The 14585-nt window shown below is 37.1% G+C and overlaps 1 protein-coding gene across 12 annotated transcripts in view; it reads left to right on the top strand.

Moving 5' to 3' along the window:
- Fxr1 (FMR1 autosomal homolog 1) overlaps positions 1–14585 on the top strand; it is a 53755-nt gene that overhangs the window by 27483 nt on the left and 11687 nt on the right. For all 12 annotated transcript variants that reach the window (XM_076573872.1, XM_076573878.1, XM_076573874.1 and 9 more), the window contains exons 4-11: positions 1038–1109; positions 1476–1624; positions 2033–2126; positions 2843–2959; positions 4358–4528; positions 5360–5438; positions 9441–9550; positions 13136–13222. In XM_076573872.1, coding sequence (XP_076429987.1) covers positions 1038–1109; positions 1476–1624; positions 2033–2126; positions 2843–2959; positions 4358–4528; positions 5360–5438; positions 9441–9550; positions 13136–13222 — 879 coding nt within the window. The remainder of the gene's footprint in view (positions 1–1037; positions 1110–1475; positions 1625–2032; positions 2127–2842; positions 2960–4357; positions 4529–5359; positions 5439–9440; positions 9551–13135; positions 13223–14585) is intronic.

Genomic DNA, 14585 nt, shown 5'->3' with positions numbered 1-14585 from the left:
CCAGTGTAAATTAAAACAAAGAGCAAAAAATAAACCAAAAATACTACCAGAATTGTGATGTTTTCTGTTTTAGTACTGATAGTTTATAAAATGGCTTGGGGAGATGGAGACAGGAGGATTGGGAATTCTAGGTCACCTTTGTGACTGGCATGTGGAGTTCAAGGCCAGCCTAAACCCTTAGGAACCCTGTCTGAAGACAAAGCAAACAAGTGACAAAATTATATAATATAAAATTAATATTTTTTTTGTTTTTGTAAGTTAAGTTGACTATGCTGGATGAACTTAATGTGTCTCATATTTTACTTTTCAGATAAACAGTTGTAATACATTGGATGCCATGTTTTTAACACAGTTGGTTGTCTTAAGCCTTATTTTTAAAATTGGATTTTTAAGTCCTCAAAACAGTTCTTAATTTTGATGACTAGTGTTGGTATGTGTTACATATATTTCCTACAGTCATCTTGTAAGAAGCATTTCTTTTTTTTTTTTTTTTTTTTTTTTTTTGGTTTTTCGAGATAGGGTTTCTCTGTGTAGCTTTGCGCCTTTCCTGGAACTCACTTGGTAGCCCAGGCTGGCCTCGAACTCACAGAGATCCGCCTGCCTCTGCCTCCCGAGTGCTGGGATTAAAGGCGTGCGCCACCACCGCCCGGCAAGAAGCATTTCTTTAAATTTATTTAAAATTACTTCAAGAGGTGTTTGGTAAGATAAGATAGATTTCCAAGAAGCTAAGTTACTAAGCTTTCAGCCTTGTTTTTTAAGTAATAATATCTATTGACACTTAAAGTGCATTTAGCTTGCTAGTTTCAGCAATAACAATTTGGTTTAGTTTAAAGAGATTTTACATTTACATCTATGTCAGGATCTTTTGGGATGAATAGATAAAGGAATAAAAGTAATAATATCTATTGACACTTAAAGTGCATTTAGCTTGCTAGTTTCAGCAATAACAATTTGGTTTAGTTTAAAGAGATTTTACATTTACATCTATGTCAGGATCTTTTGGGATGAATAGATAAAGGAATGTTTTTGCTCCTCAGGTATATTCGAGAGCAAATGACCAAGAGCCATGTGGATGGTGGTTAGCTAAAGTTCGGATGATGAAAGGAGAGGTAAGTGACTGTTTTCCAAGGAAACACTTAAACTTTGGGTTGCTGTGACTATCACCCTTTGTTTTCTTTTTAAATTCCCACCTCAGGTATAATTGATTAGTTATTTGAAAAATTCATTTCATTGTACTATAGATTGAAGTTAGGTTTTTTGTTGCCAAATACCAAGGATTCTTTCTATAGGCATGCTTCAAGACTGTATGACCACCAAGGTTCATACTTGAAAACATTTATAATCTGGCTTAGGTAAATGATATTGATAGTATAAAGGTATACTTAGTGTCTGTATGTAAGTGGGAGGATCTAGAACATCATCTAAAGGTTAGTATTTTTGTTCACATGAGCTTTTAAAAGAACTTTGTCTTTTAGTTTTATGTCATTGAATATGCTGCTTGTGATGCCACTTACAATGAAATAGTCACATTTGAACGACTTCGGCCTGTCAATCAAAATAAAACTGTCAAAAAAAACACCTTCTTTAAGTGCACAGTGGATGTTCCTGAGGATTTGAGAGAGGCGTAAGTAATTTTATTTAACTTTTTTATGAGCTAATCTTAAAGTCTACAAAACAACATCATTCTACAACCAACCAACCAACCAACCAAAACCTTATAGAAATAATCTTTAAGGAACTGGAAAGATGCTTAACAGATAAAAGCACACACAGAGGACAAGTGTTCAATTCCCAGTGTTCCCATTCATGGGTAACTCAAGCTCCAGTGCATCTGGTCCCTCTGGTTGACACTGGCACTCATGTGCACAAAACCATCATAGAACACACATAATTAGAAATAATAAAATAATCTTTAGAAAAGAGCTTTTAAATTCTAATGGGAGAGATCAAAATGAAATACTGAGACTATATTATGCTCTTCCTAGATTTAATCCATTACTGAAGTGTTGCATCCACGTTCCTTTCTCTTTAGGTGTGCGAATGAAAATGCCCATAAAGATTTTAAGAAAGCAGTAGGAGCGTGCAGAATTTTCTACCATCCTGAAACTACCCAGCTAATGATACTGGTAAGATAAGACCATATTTTAAGTTAATGACCAGATTCCTTGTTAGATATTTCAATGGCTTATTAAGCTTTTATATAATGAATTTACTAATAATGTATCATGTTTTTTTTGCAGCTATGTTTAATTTTCTCTCCCTTAGTAGGAAGGAGCAAATGTTTTGGTTTATTTTTTTGTTTGTTGTTGGTTGACTTTTTGATAAAGGGTCTTGCTATGCAGTCCCAAGCTGTCTCTGACTAGTAGTAGCCATCTGGTCTCAGCCTGCCAGGTGTTGCAATTAAAGCTGGACTCTTACTGACATTCATAACATCTTGAGATCATCTGCCCCCCACTCCTACCCCACAGGGTTTCTCTGTAACAGCCCTGGCTGTCCTGGAACTCACTTTGTAGACCAGGCTGGAACTCACAAGAGAGCCTCCTGCCTGTCTCCTGAGTGCTGGAATTAAAGGCACATACCATCATGGCTAGTGCCATCTTGAGATTCTTAATGTGTAAAAAGTCTTGGATTTTTTTCCCCTAACACACATCTGAGCAGCAGATGTAACTAAGTTCAGGAGTTCAGAAAAGAAAGTAAGATTACATTAGAGAGTGAGAGCTTAGGATGAAAAGAAATAAGTAGCAGGTAAGAAGAACCAATGATGGCTTCATTTAGAAGATTCTATTTGAGTTTGCTTGGAAAAATGATTCAATTTGTGAGTGATTAACATGTTTGTTTGTAGTCGGCCAGTGAAGCAACTGTGAAGAGAGTAAATATCTTAAGTGATATGCACTTGCGAAGTATTCGGACGAAGTTAATGCTTATGTCCAGAAATGAAGAAGCCACTAAGCATTTAGAAGTAAGTAGGTTTGCTTTTGTGTCACATGAACTTTCCCGTGTCTCAAACTGCATGACTGGTAACTGAAAACCATCCAAGACCTAGATATTTACAGCTAATACCCAGAGTCCTTAGGAAAATTAAGTAAAAATTCTGTTTTACTTTTATTAAATGTTACATTAGTTTTGCTAAGTGCCTCTTGTTCAGGCTTAGAAAATAGGTGCCAAAGGGCTTCAGAAATTAGTAATTAGGCATACCCAGAAAAACTTGCTTTTCTTTACTCTGCCTTTAATCTGAATTTTACTGCCCTATCACCTGTCAGATGTGACCTTAGTTCTCCGTAAGCCCAAAGGAGGGTTACAGATAGGCACGTGGAGCATGCTTGACAATATGCTGCTGCTTTGTCTCCTGGGGCTCTCTCTGTCTTCTACTGTCTACTGCCAACACTGTGAGGGTGCTGGTTCTGCGCATACTGCTGCCATCTGAATATGTATGTGTGCACACATGCTCGGTCCTAGAGAAAGGGAGGCATTTTATTCCTCAGATGTGTTCAAAACAGAAGGTGTGAATGCATTTTGAAACAGCCCTCTGAGTTGAAGAATTGCTGGCATTTTTTTGTTTTGTTTTGTTTTGTTTTTTCGAGACAGGGTTTCTCTGTGTAGCTTTGCGCCTTTCCTGGAACTCACTTGGTAGCCCAGGCTGGCCTCGAACTCACAGAGATCCACCTGGCTCTGCCTCCCGAGTGCTGGTATTAAAGGCGTGCGCTACCACCGCCCGGCCGAATTGCTGGCATTTTACTGTTGAAAGTCATTTTAGGATTAACTGTTTTCTGTGACTGGAATTAAAGACTGAAATATTTTGATTTCCTTCCATTTTATGATGAACTTTCTTAACTTTGTAAGACACTCATTGTTGACCTTGTTAAATTTAGTTTTTTGTTTTGTCTTGAATTTAAAAATAAATGCAAAATACTCAAAATTTATTTATTTTTTTTGAGACGGGCATCCAATTTATGATCATCCTGTCAGTATGTCCAGTTAAAATTTTTACACTTTAATTGAAAAAGAATTTTCCCCAAGTAATGAGATACATCCCAGTGCCTTGCATATGCTAGGCAAAGTTTCAACAGATCTTTTTTAAAAAACTTGGATAACTTGTATATGTAAGTGAAATGTTTTTAGGGTAGCATTGCTAATGTTCTTGGGGTTCATCCATGTGTTACTTTCCTCTTTAAAGTTTGCTGCTTCATTGTGTGAATAACCCACATTTTGTTCACCCATTTATTAGTTGGTTGACAACCACCCCCCCTCCCCCGGCCACCTCATGGTTATTTTGAGTGATGGTATGAACATCAGTATTTTTTAAAAATAAACAAAAAATAGAAGAAAAGAAAAATCCTGACTTCCCTCTTTCAAATAGTGCACAAAACAGCTTGCAGCAGCTTTTCATGAAGAATTTGTTGTGAGAGAAGATTTAATGGGCCTGGCGATAGGAACCCATGGTAGTAACATACAGCAAGCTAGGAAGGTTCCTGGAGTAACTGCCATTGAGTTAGATGAAGATACTGGAACGTTTAGGATCTATGGAGAGGTAAGTTATCTGCTTCCTGCCTTTGCTCACTTAATTGGACGTAATAGTCTGTTTTTGTCATTTTTGTTTCTGTAATTTCATTTTTCAGTAAAATACTTTGAGATAAGAATTCACATAAAATCAGCCTAAGTATCATAATAAAATTTTTATTTTCGAAATCTTCAGAAGTGGCCAGTGTAACATCATTATGAGGACAGACTTTGAGCCATACTGCCTAGAGTAGAGTCCTGTGTCTAGAGAGTGGGCTCGGAAATTTACTCAACTTTTCTGTTGTAACATGATTATGTTTACAGTTCATGAAGGAACAAGCAATGGTTAATGGTTATGGTTAAGGAAAAAGCAATAAAAGAAAGTAATCATCCACAGAATCATTCTAATCTTAAAAAGCTATACCTATTAGAATTTAAAACCTAAATGATCTTATCAGTAGGTCATCTTTAAAAACGTGTCTGTGGACAAGCAAAGAAGCCTTGTTTTATGCAGACGTGGTCTTGCTGTGTAGAACAGGCTAGCCTCATTTGCCAGCAGTGATTCTTTTCCTTTTGAGCTCAGAGTACAGGTTTGCACTACCATGCCCAGCTTGCAGCTTTTTTATCTTTTTTTTTTTTTTTTGCTTTGTTTTGTGGTACTGGGAATAGAACCCAGGGCTTTTGTACAGGGCAGGCAAGTGCTTGCCACTGAGCTATTGAACAAATGAATTCCGGTAAACTGAGCTGAATCTTGTGGTATAGCATAACAGTTGGGAATCCCCCTCCCCCCCTTTTTATATGTATTTTGGGTATGGAGTTGTTTCAGGATGTTAACGGGTTTATATTTGTCTTTCCTGTCTAGAGTGCTGAGGCTGTAAAAAAAGCTAGGGGTTTCTTGGAATTTGTGGAGGATTTTATTCAAGTTCCCAGGAATCTTGTTGGTAGGTACTTGTATAAAAGTTAAATGTGAATATAATTAATGTAAATTAATTTAATTGGATGTTAGTTTTGTAATTTGCTTACCAGTGTACATGTAATCTGAGCTGTTTATAGACAGCAAATGCTGTGCTTTGTTGGTGTGTGTGTGATTGCATTTTATATGTCTTGTACCTTTAATATTTTCATCCTAGAAAGTAACGTGTATTTGTTCTGTGCTATTAATAAGACCCATAATTTGTGTAACAATTTGTTAAAGTTTTTCTTAAGTCTTCTCATCCTTTGGCTATTTCCTGTTTAATGTTTTTTCATTTATACATCCACCAAAATTGTGATAATGAAGGTCTTAAGCTATCTGTGATATTTTTCATTGGTTTGTTTAGAGTGCAAATTAAATCTACGCTAACGATAGAATACTATCTTTGTACATAGAGGTCCTGAATAAATGATAATTGGTTGTGGCAGTAGCATAGCATAAGGTAAGAAGTCTTGGGCAGGAGAAAGGATGATGATATGAGGAAAGCTTACACTCTTGTTTATCACCGTCTGTGAATATTACTGTATCGATGAGTTACTAGTTATCTGATGACATTTTTTGAGTTTGCTGTGATTAACTTACACTTAGGTATATTAATTAATGGTGGTGCTGTTGATGTGCTCTTTGTTCCTGTGCCTTTGAGAAGCTGAGGACCATACCATACCCAGGGCCTCCTGTGGTAGCAAGTGCTATACTACTGAACTATCTCGTGCCTCTGATGTCATTTTGGTTGCTACTTGATGCAGATAGGAAGGCTTTGGGTATATAGTAAGTACTTAATGAACTCCAAAATAGTAAGTGTAAAATTAATGCTAACACTATGGTGGACTTTACTAGCAAGTCATGCAGTTTTGTTTTCCTTTGTCTACTTGTTTTTGACCCTAAGGAATTGTTTCGAGACCTTTGGGTTCCATTAGAAGGTCATTTACTGTCTTGGCATGTGCCGTTTGTCACATCCTGTAAAGTAAAATTGGAAAAAACCACTTCCCTTCTTAAAGTTAATTGATTCAGCCCTTACTGAAGGGGATAGGGCTCACTGAGGAAAGTGCTTGCAGTCCAGCCTGAGTTCAGGTCCTTTGCACCTCTATAAAAGCCTGTTGGGTTACCCTGGTGTGACGGAGGCAGATCCTGGGGATTTGATGGCTAGTTAGTAAAACTGGAAAAAAGTGGATTCCAGGTTAAGTGTGAGACCCTGTCTCAACTCAAAAGAGACAGAATCATGAAAACACCCAAAAATTGACCTTTGACTTACACGTGGGTGAGTGCACACATAGGAAAAATGGTTTATAGCAGAAAAGTTTGTTTCTTCTTGTAATGCAACTACTAGAAGTTATGTAGGATTTCCAGGGCTCTTAAATAGGTAGGATACACTGCCAGTTAATGGCAACTCTATAGTTTTTGATGTGCCATTGTTCACTACATAATTACTAGAGAGACGAGTTGAGATAATAAAATTGAAGAATATATAATTTTAGTAAACATGAAAATGCAAAACTTTTTAAAATAAAATCATTGTTGGAAGAATGAGCTACTTTTGGATTTTTAAAAATTGATGTATATGTATGCTTGAGCATAGTCATGCTGTCTTTCTGTAGGTAGAGGTCAGAGAATTATTGTGTAGAGTCAATTCTCTCCCAGTACCTCCATAGGAGTTTGGGGGATCAAATTCAGGTTGTCAGGTTTGGCTTGTGTGGAATGTGTCCTTACCTGCTGAGATAACTTGCTGCTCTGCCATAAAGTTTACTGTCCCATTTTTTTTTCTTTATTTTTTTTCCTTTCTCTTCCTTCTAGAACTAGGGTTTGAACCCCAGAGCCTTGTCCATGCTAGGTAGGTCTTCTACCACTGAACCAACCATACTCCAGGCACAAGGGCTGCTTTTGAAATAATGGTTGTATTCTTTAAGACATTTATTTACATGGATGAAGTAGCTATTCTAAGAGCATTATTTAGCTCAACTAAGGCTTCCTCACTTACAAAAAGGTTTTGATGGTGCTTTTATGAAAAGGAAGTCAAGTTTTGTCCAGCTTAATTTTACAGAGATACGACTTGGTCTTCCAGGGTTTGTAGTATTAGTCATGGTATTTCAGAAGTAAGAAAACTGGATGTATCTTTCTGGTTCTGTATCTATCTCCTTATTAGTGCAGTGATGGGAATCTATGCTATGTATCTTTTGTCCACTATCCTGATTTGGTTGGCCTTTGTGATTTGAATTGCTTATGTGCTGTTTAGAAAGCATACATTAGCAGGAGAAACTTCACTGGTGAAGCTCTAGACATTCTGTTGCTTGTTGTGTATAGTAATACACGATTTCCCTCAAATGTTTCATGGGTTAAGAAGTCCTTTGAAAAATAGGTTCTTAATCCAAATGAAAGGAAAACTGAGGAATAGAAGGGAATAAGGACCTCTTGGTGGGTAAGTTCCAGAGAGGATGGATTGCTTTACATGTTTGAGGCATTCTAGTTGATCATTCCCACCTGTCCAAAATCAAAGAAAAAAGTATTTCTTGAACACTAATTTGAAAATGGATCAAAACCATTCACCTTTTAGAAGCTGCCTTTAATCAGTTCTTTACTTTGTCCCTTCAACGTTGATACTCAATGCTCAATTTATACTACAGGTCTGCTTCAGTTTGTCAATATGCTCTGGAATTTAAACTGTGGAAATGATCATTATAAAATATTGAAGGTCTCTGGTGGGACTAAGTAAGACTTGAAGGTAGGTCCCTGCCAAGGACCCAGAAGGGTGATGGATGTTAACTCACCAAGGTGTAGTTCCAAAGAAGCAAGTGAACAAGATTCTGGGGGAAGGGCTCATGTGCCATCAACTTCATTTTTGTTTTCTGAAAAGACATTTGCTTATTTTTAGCAGGATGGAGGATGAAGCTGCTGCTTAAGCTTCTTTGTGTAATCTGTGAAGGTTGCTTGTGATGGGCTGCTGCTAGGGCTTCTCCGAGAAGAAACAGTCATGTGACCTCTGATGTCTGTTTTAATTAACCTCTTCAATTACTGCTCTTTAAATTGAGGCTTACTGATGGGGAAGGGGGTTTGAGATTAGGAATAAGATTTGGAAAAAAAAAACTAGAAAAAGTGTTTGTGCATTTTTTTTTTTACCCAGTTTACTGTTGACATTGTTCCTTATGTAATGGAAACTGTTCTTTCAAGCACACAGCATGACAGACTTAGTTTATCTCATTTCAACTAAAGTTTAAGCTTTTATGAAAAATGACCTAATTAAAAAATAATTGTGAACTTGATAACTTGATAAGGCATATTTCTATTACTTATATCCCAAGAATATACCAGATACTTCAGTTACACATTGATTCTTCAGGTTAATCTTTATAATAGGGAAAGAGCACCTCCGTGTTCCCTTTGGAGTTTTTCTTTTTAAGTATTAATATACTCAGTAACTGCTGTTTGAATGACAGGTCCAGTATGAAGAAGGTATGAGTTTTCTCTCATTTTATAGTTTGTCATTGTTAGCAAGACAGCAGAATATACATGATATATGCTCTTATGTAAAAGTATGAAGTACTTAAAAACACTTGGTGTACAATGTAATTTTTTAGTTTGTAAGAATATACATGTGTGTGGATGTGTGTCTTCATATGAATGAGATGAACAAATTGACATGGTTAATGCCAATTAAAATTGCTTTCTCTTATGTTCAATGGGCAGGGTTTTGAAATGGATGAGTTGATATTTTAAAGTATTAGAAATGGCTCCAACGTTTAAAAATGTTTAGGCTTGGAAATTGTCTTGCATATGAACTGCATTGGACTATTGCAGGCAGTAGCCTAAGTCATACTTCATACGGAGTTTAGCAGTCTTTAGGTGAGGTTATTAAAAGTGAAAAGAATCATCTTTGCTTGGTGTTTATCATTTGATAGGAATGTCATAAATAATCTAGATTGGTACTGCATGGATAACAAATCAGTTTTTAACTTACATTTGTTTTCTTTTACTAAAGGAAAAGTTATTGGAAAAAATGGCAAAGTTATTCAAGAAATAGTGGATAAATCTGGTGTGGTTCGAGTAAGAATTGAAGGCGACAACGAAAATAAACTACCTAGAGAAGATGTAAGTATCTAATGCTATTTGTTTGCCTTTTTTATGTCAGCTTCTTTGTTTGCAATACTGTGGATATTGGTTTTGAAAATCTATTTCTTTGGATTATTATTTCACATACTTAGAAAAATCAATTTTTTAATATTTTTTTTTTTTTTTGAGCTGAGGATCGAACCCAGGGCCTTGTGCTTGCTAGGCAAGTGCTCTACCACTGAGCTAAATCATCTTTCAGTTATGTGTACTGTGGCTTCTTTGTTGGTTTGTCAGTACTTAAGCCAGTTTTTGTAAAAGTTTCAGTGTGTTAATCTTTTTTATTCTTGGTCCTCCCCCCCTTTTTAGGTTTATTTTCTTTGAGTGTTGCCTACGTGTAGATATGTGCACCATGTGCATGCCTGGTGCTTGTGGAGGTCATAAGGCATTGGATCCATTGGTATTAGAATTAGGAAGGGCTGTGAACTGTCTCATGGGTGCTAGGAACCAAACCTAGGTCCTTTGCAAAAACAAATGCTCTTAACTGCTAAGCTGTATCACTCCAGTTCCATTTTAGAACCTTTTTACTCTTGAGTATAAAGCTGTGAATTTGATGCTACTCAATGGAGGAAGCACTCTGCCAAAAGTAATTCTTGATCACTCCTTGGCCATTTCTCGGTCTCTCCTCATGTTACTATTTTGCTTACAATTCTGTTATTAACTGCTTACACATCAAGGTGTTTATTTAATCAAATTTGTAGGTTCAGGGATCAACTTGTTATAGCTGATTTGGGGCTTTAAGGCCTGAAAATAAGCCAAATGTTGTCCCTAAAATAATCAACCAGAATTCAGGACACTACAGTTTCTTCAGTTTTGCACAGTAGGGTACTGTTCAGAGAACTGGCTAACTCTCAGAAAGAATCAGTCTTTTAAAATAAATCAGATCATTGTCTTGATACCAATTATTGGGTGTCCCAAGATGGCTACTGAAGGTAGCATTTCTTTATTTATTTGTATTAGAATATGGAGTTGAAATACACTTAAAAATAAATATACTTAAGTATTGTACATTGATTTCACAAGGGTCAGAACATTTTTCTCAGTAATTTCATTCACACTTTTAAAATGTGTGTGTCACATAACTTCTGCTTGCTTCATATGATTTTAGGATGTCTTTCACAGATAAGGATTAAAAAATAGTGTCCAGCATACTAATCTTCACTTTTCTCATATATCTAGTATATAACAGCAATCTCAATTCTGATCTGATGGCTATGATAGTCTGAACCATTAAATAGCTCAAATACAACCTTTTGTTTTTGTTTTTGTTTTCTGTTTTGTTTTTCAAGATAGGGTTTCTCTCTGTAGCTTTGGAGCCTATCCTGGTGCCCCCCAAGTGCTGAGATTAAAGGTGTGCACCACCGCTACCGGCTGCAAATACAAGTTTTGAAGTTGATAGTCAAAGCTAGTTTTTCCTTGGCGTGTCCCCACTTGCTTTTCAGTATTTCCATTTCAGTGCAAATGTATTCTTGGTGGGTTCTTTTTTTTTTTTTTTTTTTTTCTTGGTGGGTTCTTGATAAAAAAGAAATTACTGTACTACCTACCCTCTCTGAGTAGCTTGGGCTATTGTTATTGCTATTTCCGGGCCTGGGTTAAGAAACATAAATACATCCTGGGTATGGTGGCACATACCTTTAATCCCAGTACTCAGGAGACAGAGGCAGGTAGGTAAATCTCTGAGTTCTCAGCAAGCCTGGTCTACAGTGTGAGTTCTAGGGCAGCTAGAACTACACAGAGAAACCCCGTTTCAAAAAAGTAAAACCAAACCGAAGAAAGAAGAGAAACAAAACATAAATACATTGCAGAGGGCTCCCATGGTTGAATAGTCGAGTAAGGAGGTTGGATGTGTGGGAATGAGACTGCTGTTTTCAACACAAGCTGCTTGGGTTCATTTTGGTTGCTGTGTGCAATTGCCTACCTCATATGCTGCTCTAAAGTGTAAAGTTTTTATGCGTTGAAATGTGTTGTGGGGTTGGGGTAAGTGACGTGGTTCAAAGTGTAGGGAAGAAGCTTGATGACCAACCCTAGTTCCGTCCTTGAAGCCTATGTTAAAGTGGAAGGAGAAAACCAGTTCCACAGATTTGCCCTGCCCTCCACATGTGGGCAGGCACGGACGGACGGATGGACGGACACACACACACACACACACACACACACACACACACACACACACACACACAAACGTGCGCGCTGTATTCCTTCTTGGGCTTCGTCTTGGTTTGTACCTTCATAGTTAAAATTACTTCACGGTCAGTGCAGGTTTCTGTGCGGGGCCCTTAGCAACTGTCATGGATTATTATCTACTTTTTAAGCAACTATACTAAGTAAGTCACCTGTTAGAATTTTTAACAAATGGCTTTGAAAATATAAGGAGAATGAAAAGGTGTTTAGATAGTCTATTTAAAAGGTATTTTTGAGAGGAGAAATGCAAACTTGCAGGGAATTATGGCTGTACTATGATTTTTCTTAAATAGTAGGAAGTTGACGTATGTTTATAAGGCAGAAAATGTTGACTAAGCCATCTTGATTCTCTTTATTCTTGTTTTTTAAAAACATGTATTTTGTGTGTATGGTTGCTTAGTGTGCATGTATGTATGTCTACCATGTATGTGACTGGTGCTTTTGGAGATGAAGGCATCAGATCCCTTGAAACTTGAGTTAAATGTGGTTGTAAGCCACCATGTGGGCACAGGGAACTGGACCTGGGCTTAGTTCAAGCTCAACAAATACTTTTTAACAACTAAGCCATTGTTTTATTCCATCCCCTTTTTGCTGTACTTTTTAAAAGCCTTCTTGTTCTGAAATTTAACCAAATAAACAACAATTTGGGATAGTTGTTTGATGTTTATTTTTGTTTCTTGGTATCTGCTCTTCAGTGATTTTCTTATTTTTTACATTGTGTAAATAGTAATGCTCTGTAGTCAGTGTCTTTCTCGTGTGTGTGTGTGTGTGTGTGTGTGTGTGTGTGTGTGTGTGTGTGTGTGTGTGTGTGTGTAGACCAGGCTGACCTCAAACTCAGAGATATCCACCTGGCTCTGCTCCCCAAGTGCTGGGATTAAAGGCATGCACCACCACTGCCTGGCAGAATATGTCTTTTAATGCTCAAAAGCATCTACATACTTAGCTTTTTGGTTGTTTTGTTTTTTAAATTTAGATAGGATCTCACCCTATTTTATATTGAACTAGTAATTTTCCTCTTTCTTCAGCCTCCGAGTGCTGAGATTTATGGGCATGTACTGCTATGCCTTTTCAAGGAGGTCTTATCTGAGCACTTACTATAGGGATAACTTGTCTAATAAGTGTTTGGCTTATAAAGCTGTGCCTGCTGTGATAGTTTTTCTAGTCTGAAAGACCATGGCCATTTGGTTAATTCCTGGGACATTAGATTGATTAGAAATCAGAAAACTAGCATGAACTGATTTTTAATTTTTTTTAGCATACAAATGTAATTTTGCATGAATAAGGCATTGAAAATCTGGTTTTCAGATTAATTACTGTATATTGCAGAAAAAATTGCCAAATGATATAATTAGTGTGTTAAATTGAAGACATTGCGCTTTCTTATAGGGAATGGTTCCATTTGTATTTGTTGGCACTAAAGAAAGTATTGGAAATGTACAAGTTCTCCTAGAATATCACATTGCTTACTTAAAGGTATGTATACAGTTCACATTGTATTCTTGTTTCATCTCTGCTGCGTTTACTGTGTGAATGTTCTTACTGTAAATAAGCTGTCGACATACTCAACAGGCTTGTTTATGGTGATGGTTGGGTATTTAAATATTTTTTTTTTTTTTTTTTTTTTTTTTTTTTTTTTTTTTTTTTTGGTTTTTCGAGACAGGGTTTCTCTGCGTAGCTTTGCACCTTTCCTGGAGCTCACTTGGTAGCCCAGGCTGGCCTCGAACTCACAGAGATCCGCCTGGCTCTGCCTCCCAAGTGCTGGGATTAAAGGCGTGCGCCACCACCGCCCGGCAAATATTTTTAATTTACTTCAGTTTTTGCCTGGTTTTTGTTGAAAACTTAGAGAATAAAGTGTTCTTTGCCCTTATACTTTTTTTGGGGTGGGGGAGCTCTTCTCTGTAAGTTTTTAAGGTTCTTTTAAAGAAATTGATCATTGTTTGGGTTTGTACAGTTTGTCATTGTTTACAGTAGCTGTGTGCTCTTTATCAGGGACACTTTGTTTCCATTTTCGCACTTTAGCCATCTGCACACAAGGTAAAATTGGGTATCTTTGAGATCTCTTTTATTGAAACAGCTACCTTGTTCCCAATAGATGTTGTTGCAGCAATTCTAAGGGTGGGGGTAAGTTGCTGGAGATGCAAACCAAAGCCAAGTGCATAGTAAACAAAATAGGAATTGGCCTCTGAGCTACACCCTCAGCCCCCATTTGTTAGATTTGAAACATAATGCATAAGAGTTATAGAAGTGCCTGTAAGTTAGTAAGCATCATAGAAATATCCTAGAATGTTCTCTACTTCTAGTATATTATCCATCCAGTCTCTGATCAGTGTTATACTAGTATTTTATGTCATTCTGTTTCTTTGAGTTCTGTCATTTCTGGCCTTATAAACAAATGCCTTATCTATTGTACCTCCAAACTAATAGTTCTGTTTAGACGGGCTACCTTCATATGTTACAGGACTTCAATTTCTTTTTTGGTTTTTTGTTTTTCGAGACAGGGTTTCTCTGTGTAGCTTTGCGCCTTTCCTGGGACTCACTTGGTAGCCCAGGCTGGCCTCGAACTCACAGAGATTCGCCTGGCTCTGCCTCCCGAGTGCTGGGATTTAAGGCGTGCGCCACCACCGCCCGGCAAGGACTTCAATTTCTAAGTGAACAAGTCTGCTTGTCTATCTAGGTCCTAAATAATTAAAAATGTTGCTAATCTGATAGTAAAGTAGCTCATTAATAATGCTTTTAAACAGACTATTAACTCCCTGTTACAGAGACTGTATCTGGCCAGTGAGCTGGCTCAGTGGCCAAAAGTATCTGCAGCTAAGCCTTACAACCCATATTGTGG

Source organism: Peromyscus maniculatus, chromosome 6 (genome assembly GCF_049852395.1).
Source record: "Peromyscus maniculatus bairdii isolate BWxNUB_F1_BW_parent chromosome 6, HU_Pman_BW_mat_3.1, whole genome shotgun sequence".
In the NCBI taxonomy this organism is placed as follows: domain Eukaryota; kingdom Metazoa; phylum Chordata; class Mammalia; order Rodentia; family Cricetidae; genus Peromyscus; species Peromyscus maniculatus.
Note: the sequence above shows the minus strand (reverse complement) of the source record. Positions and strands in the feature narration are given on the sequence as shown.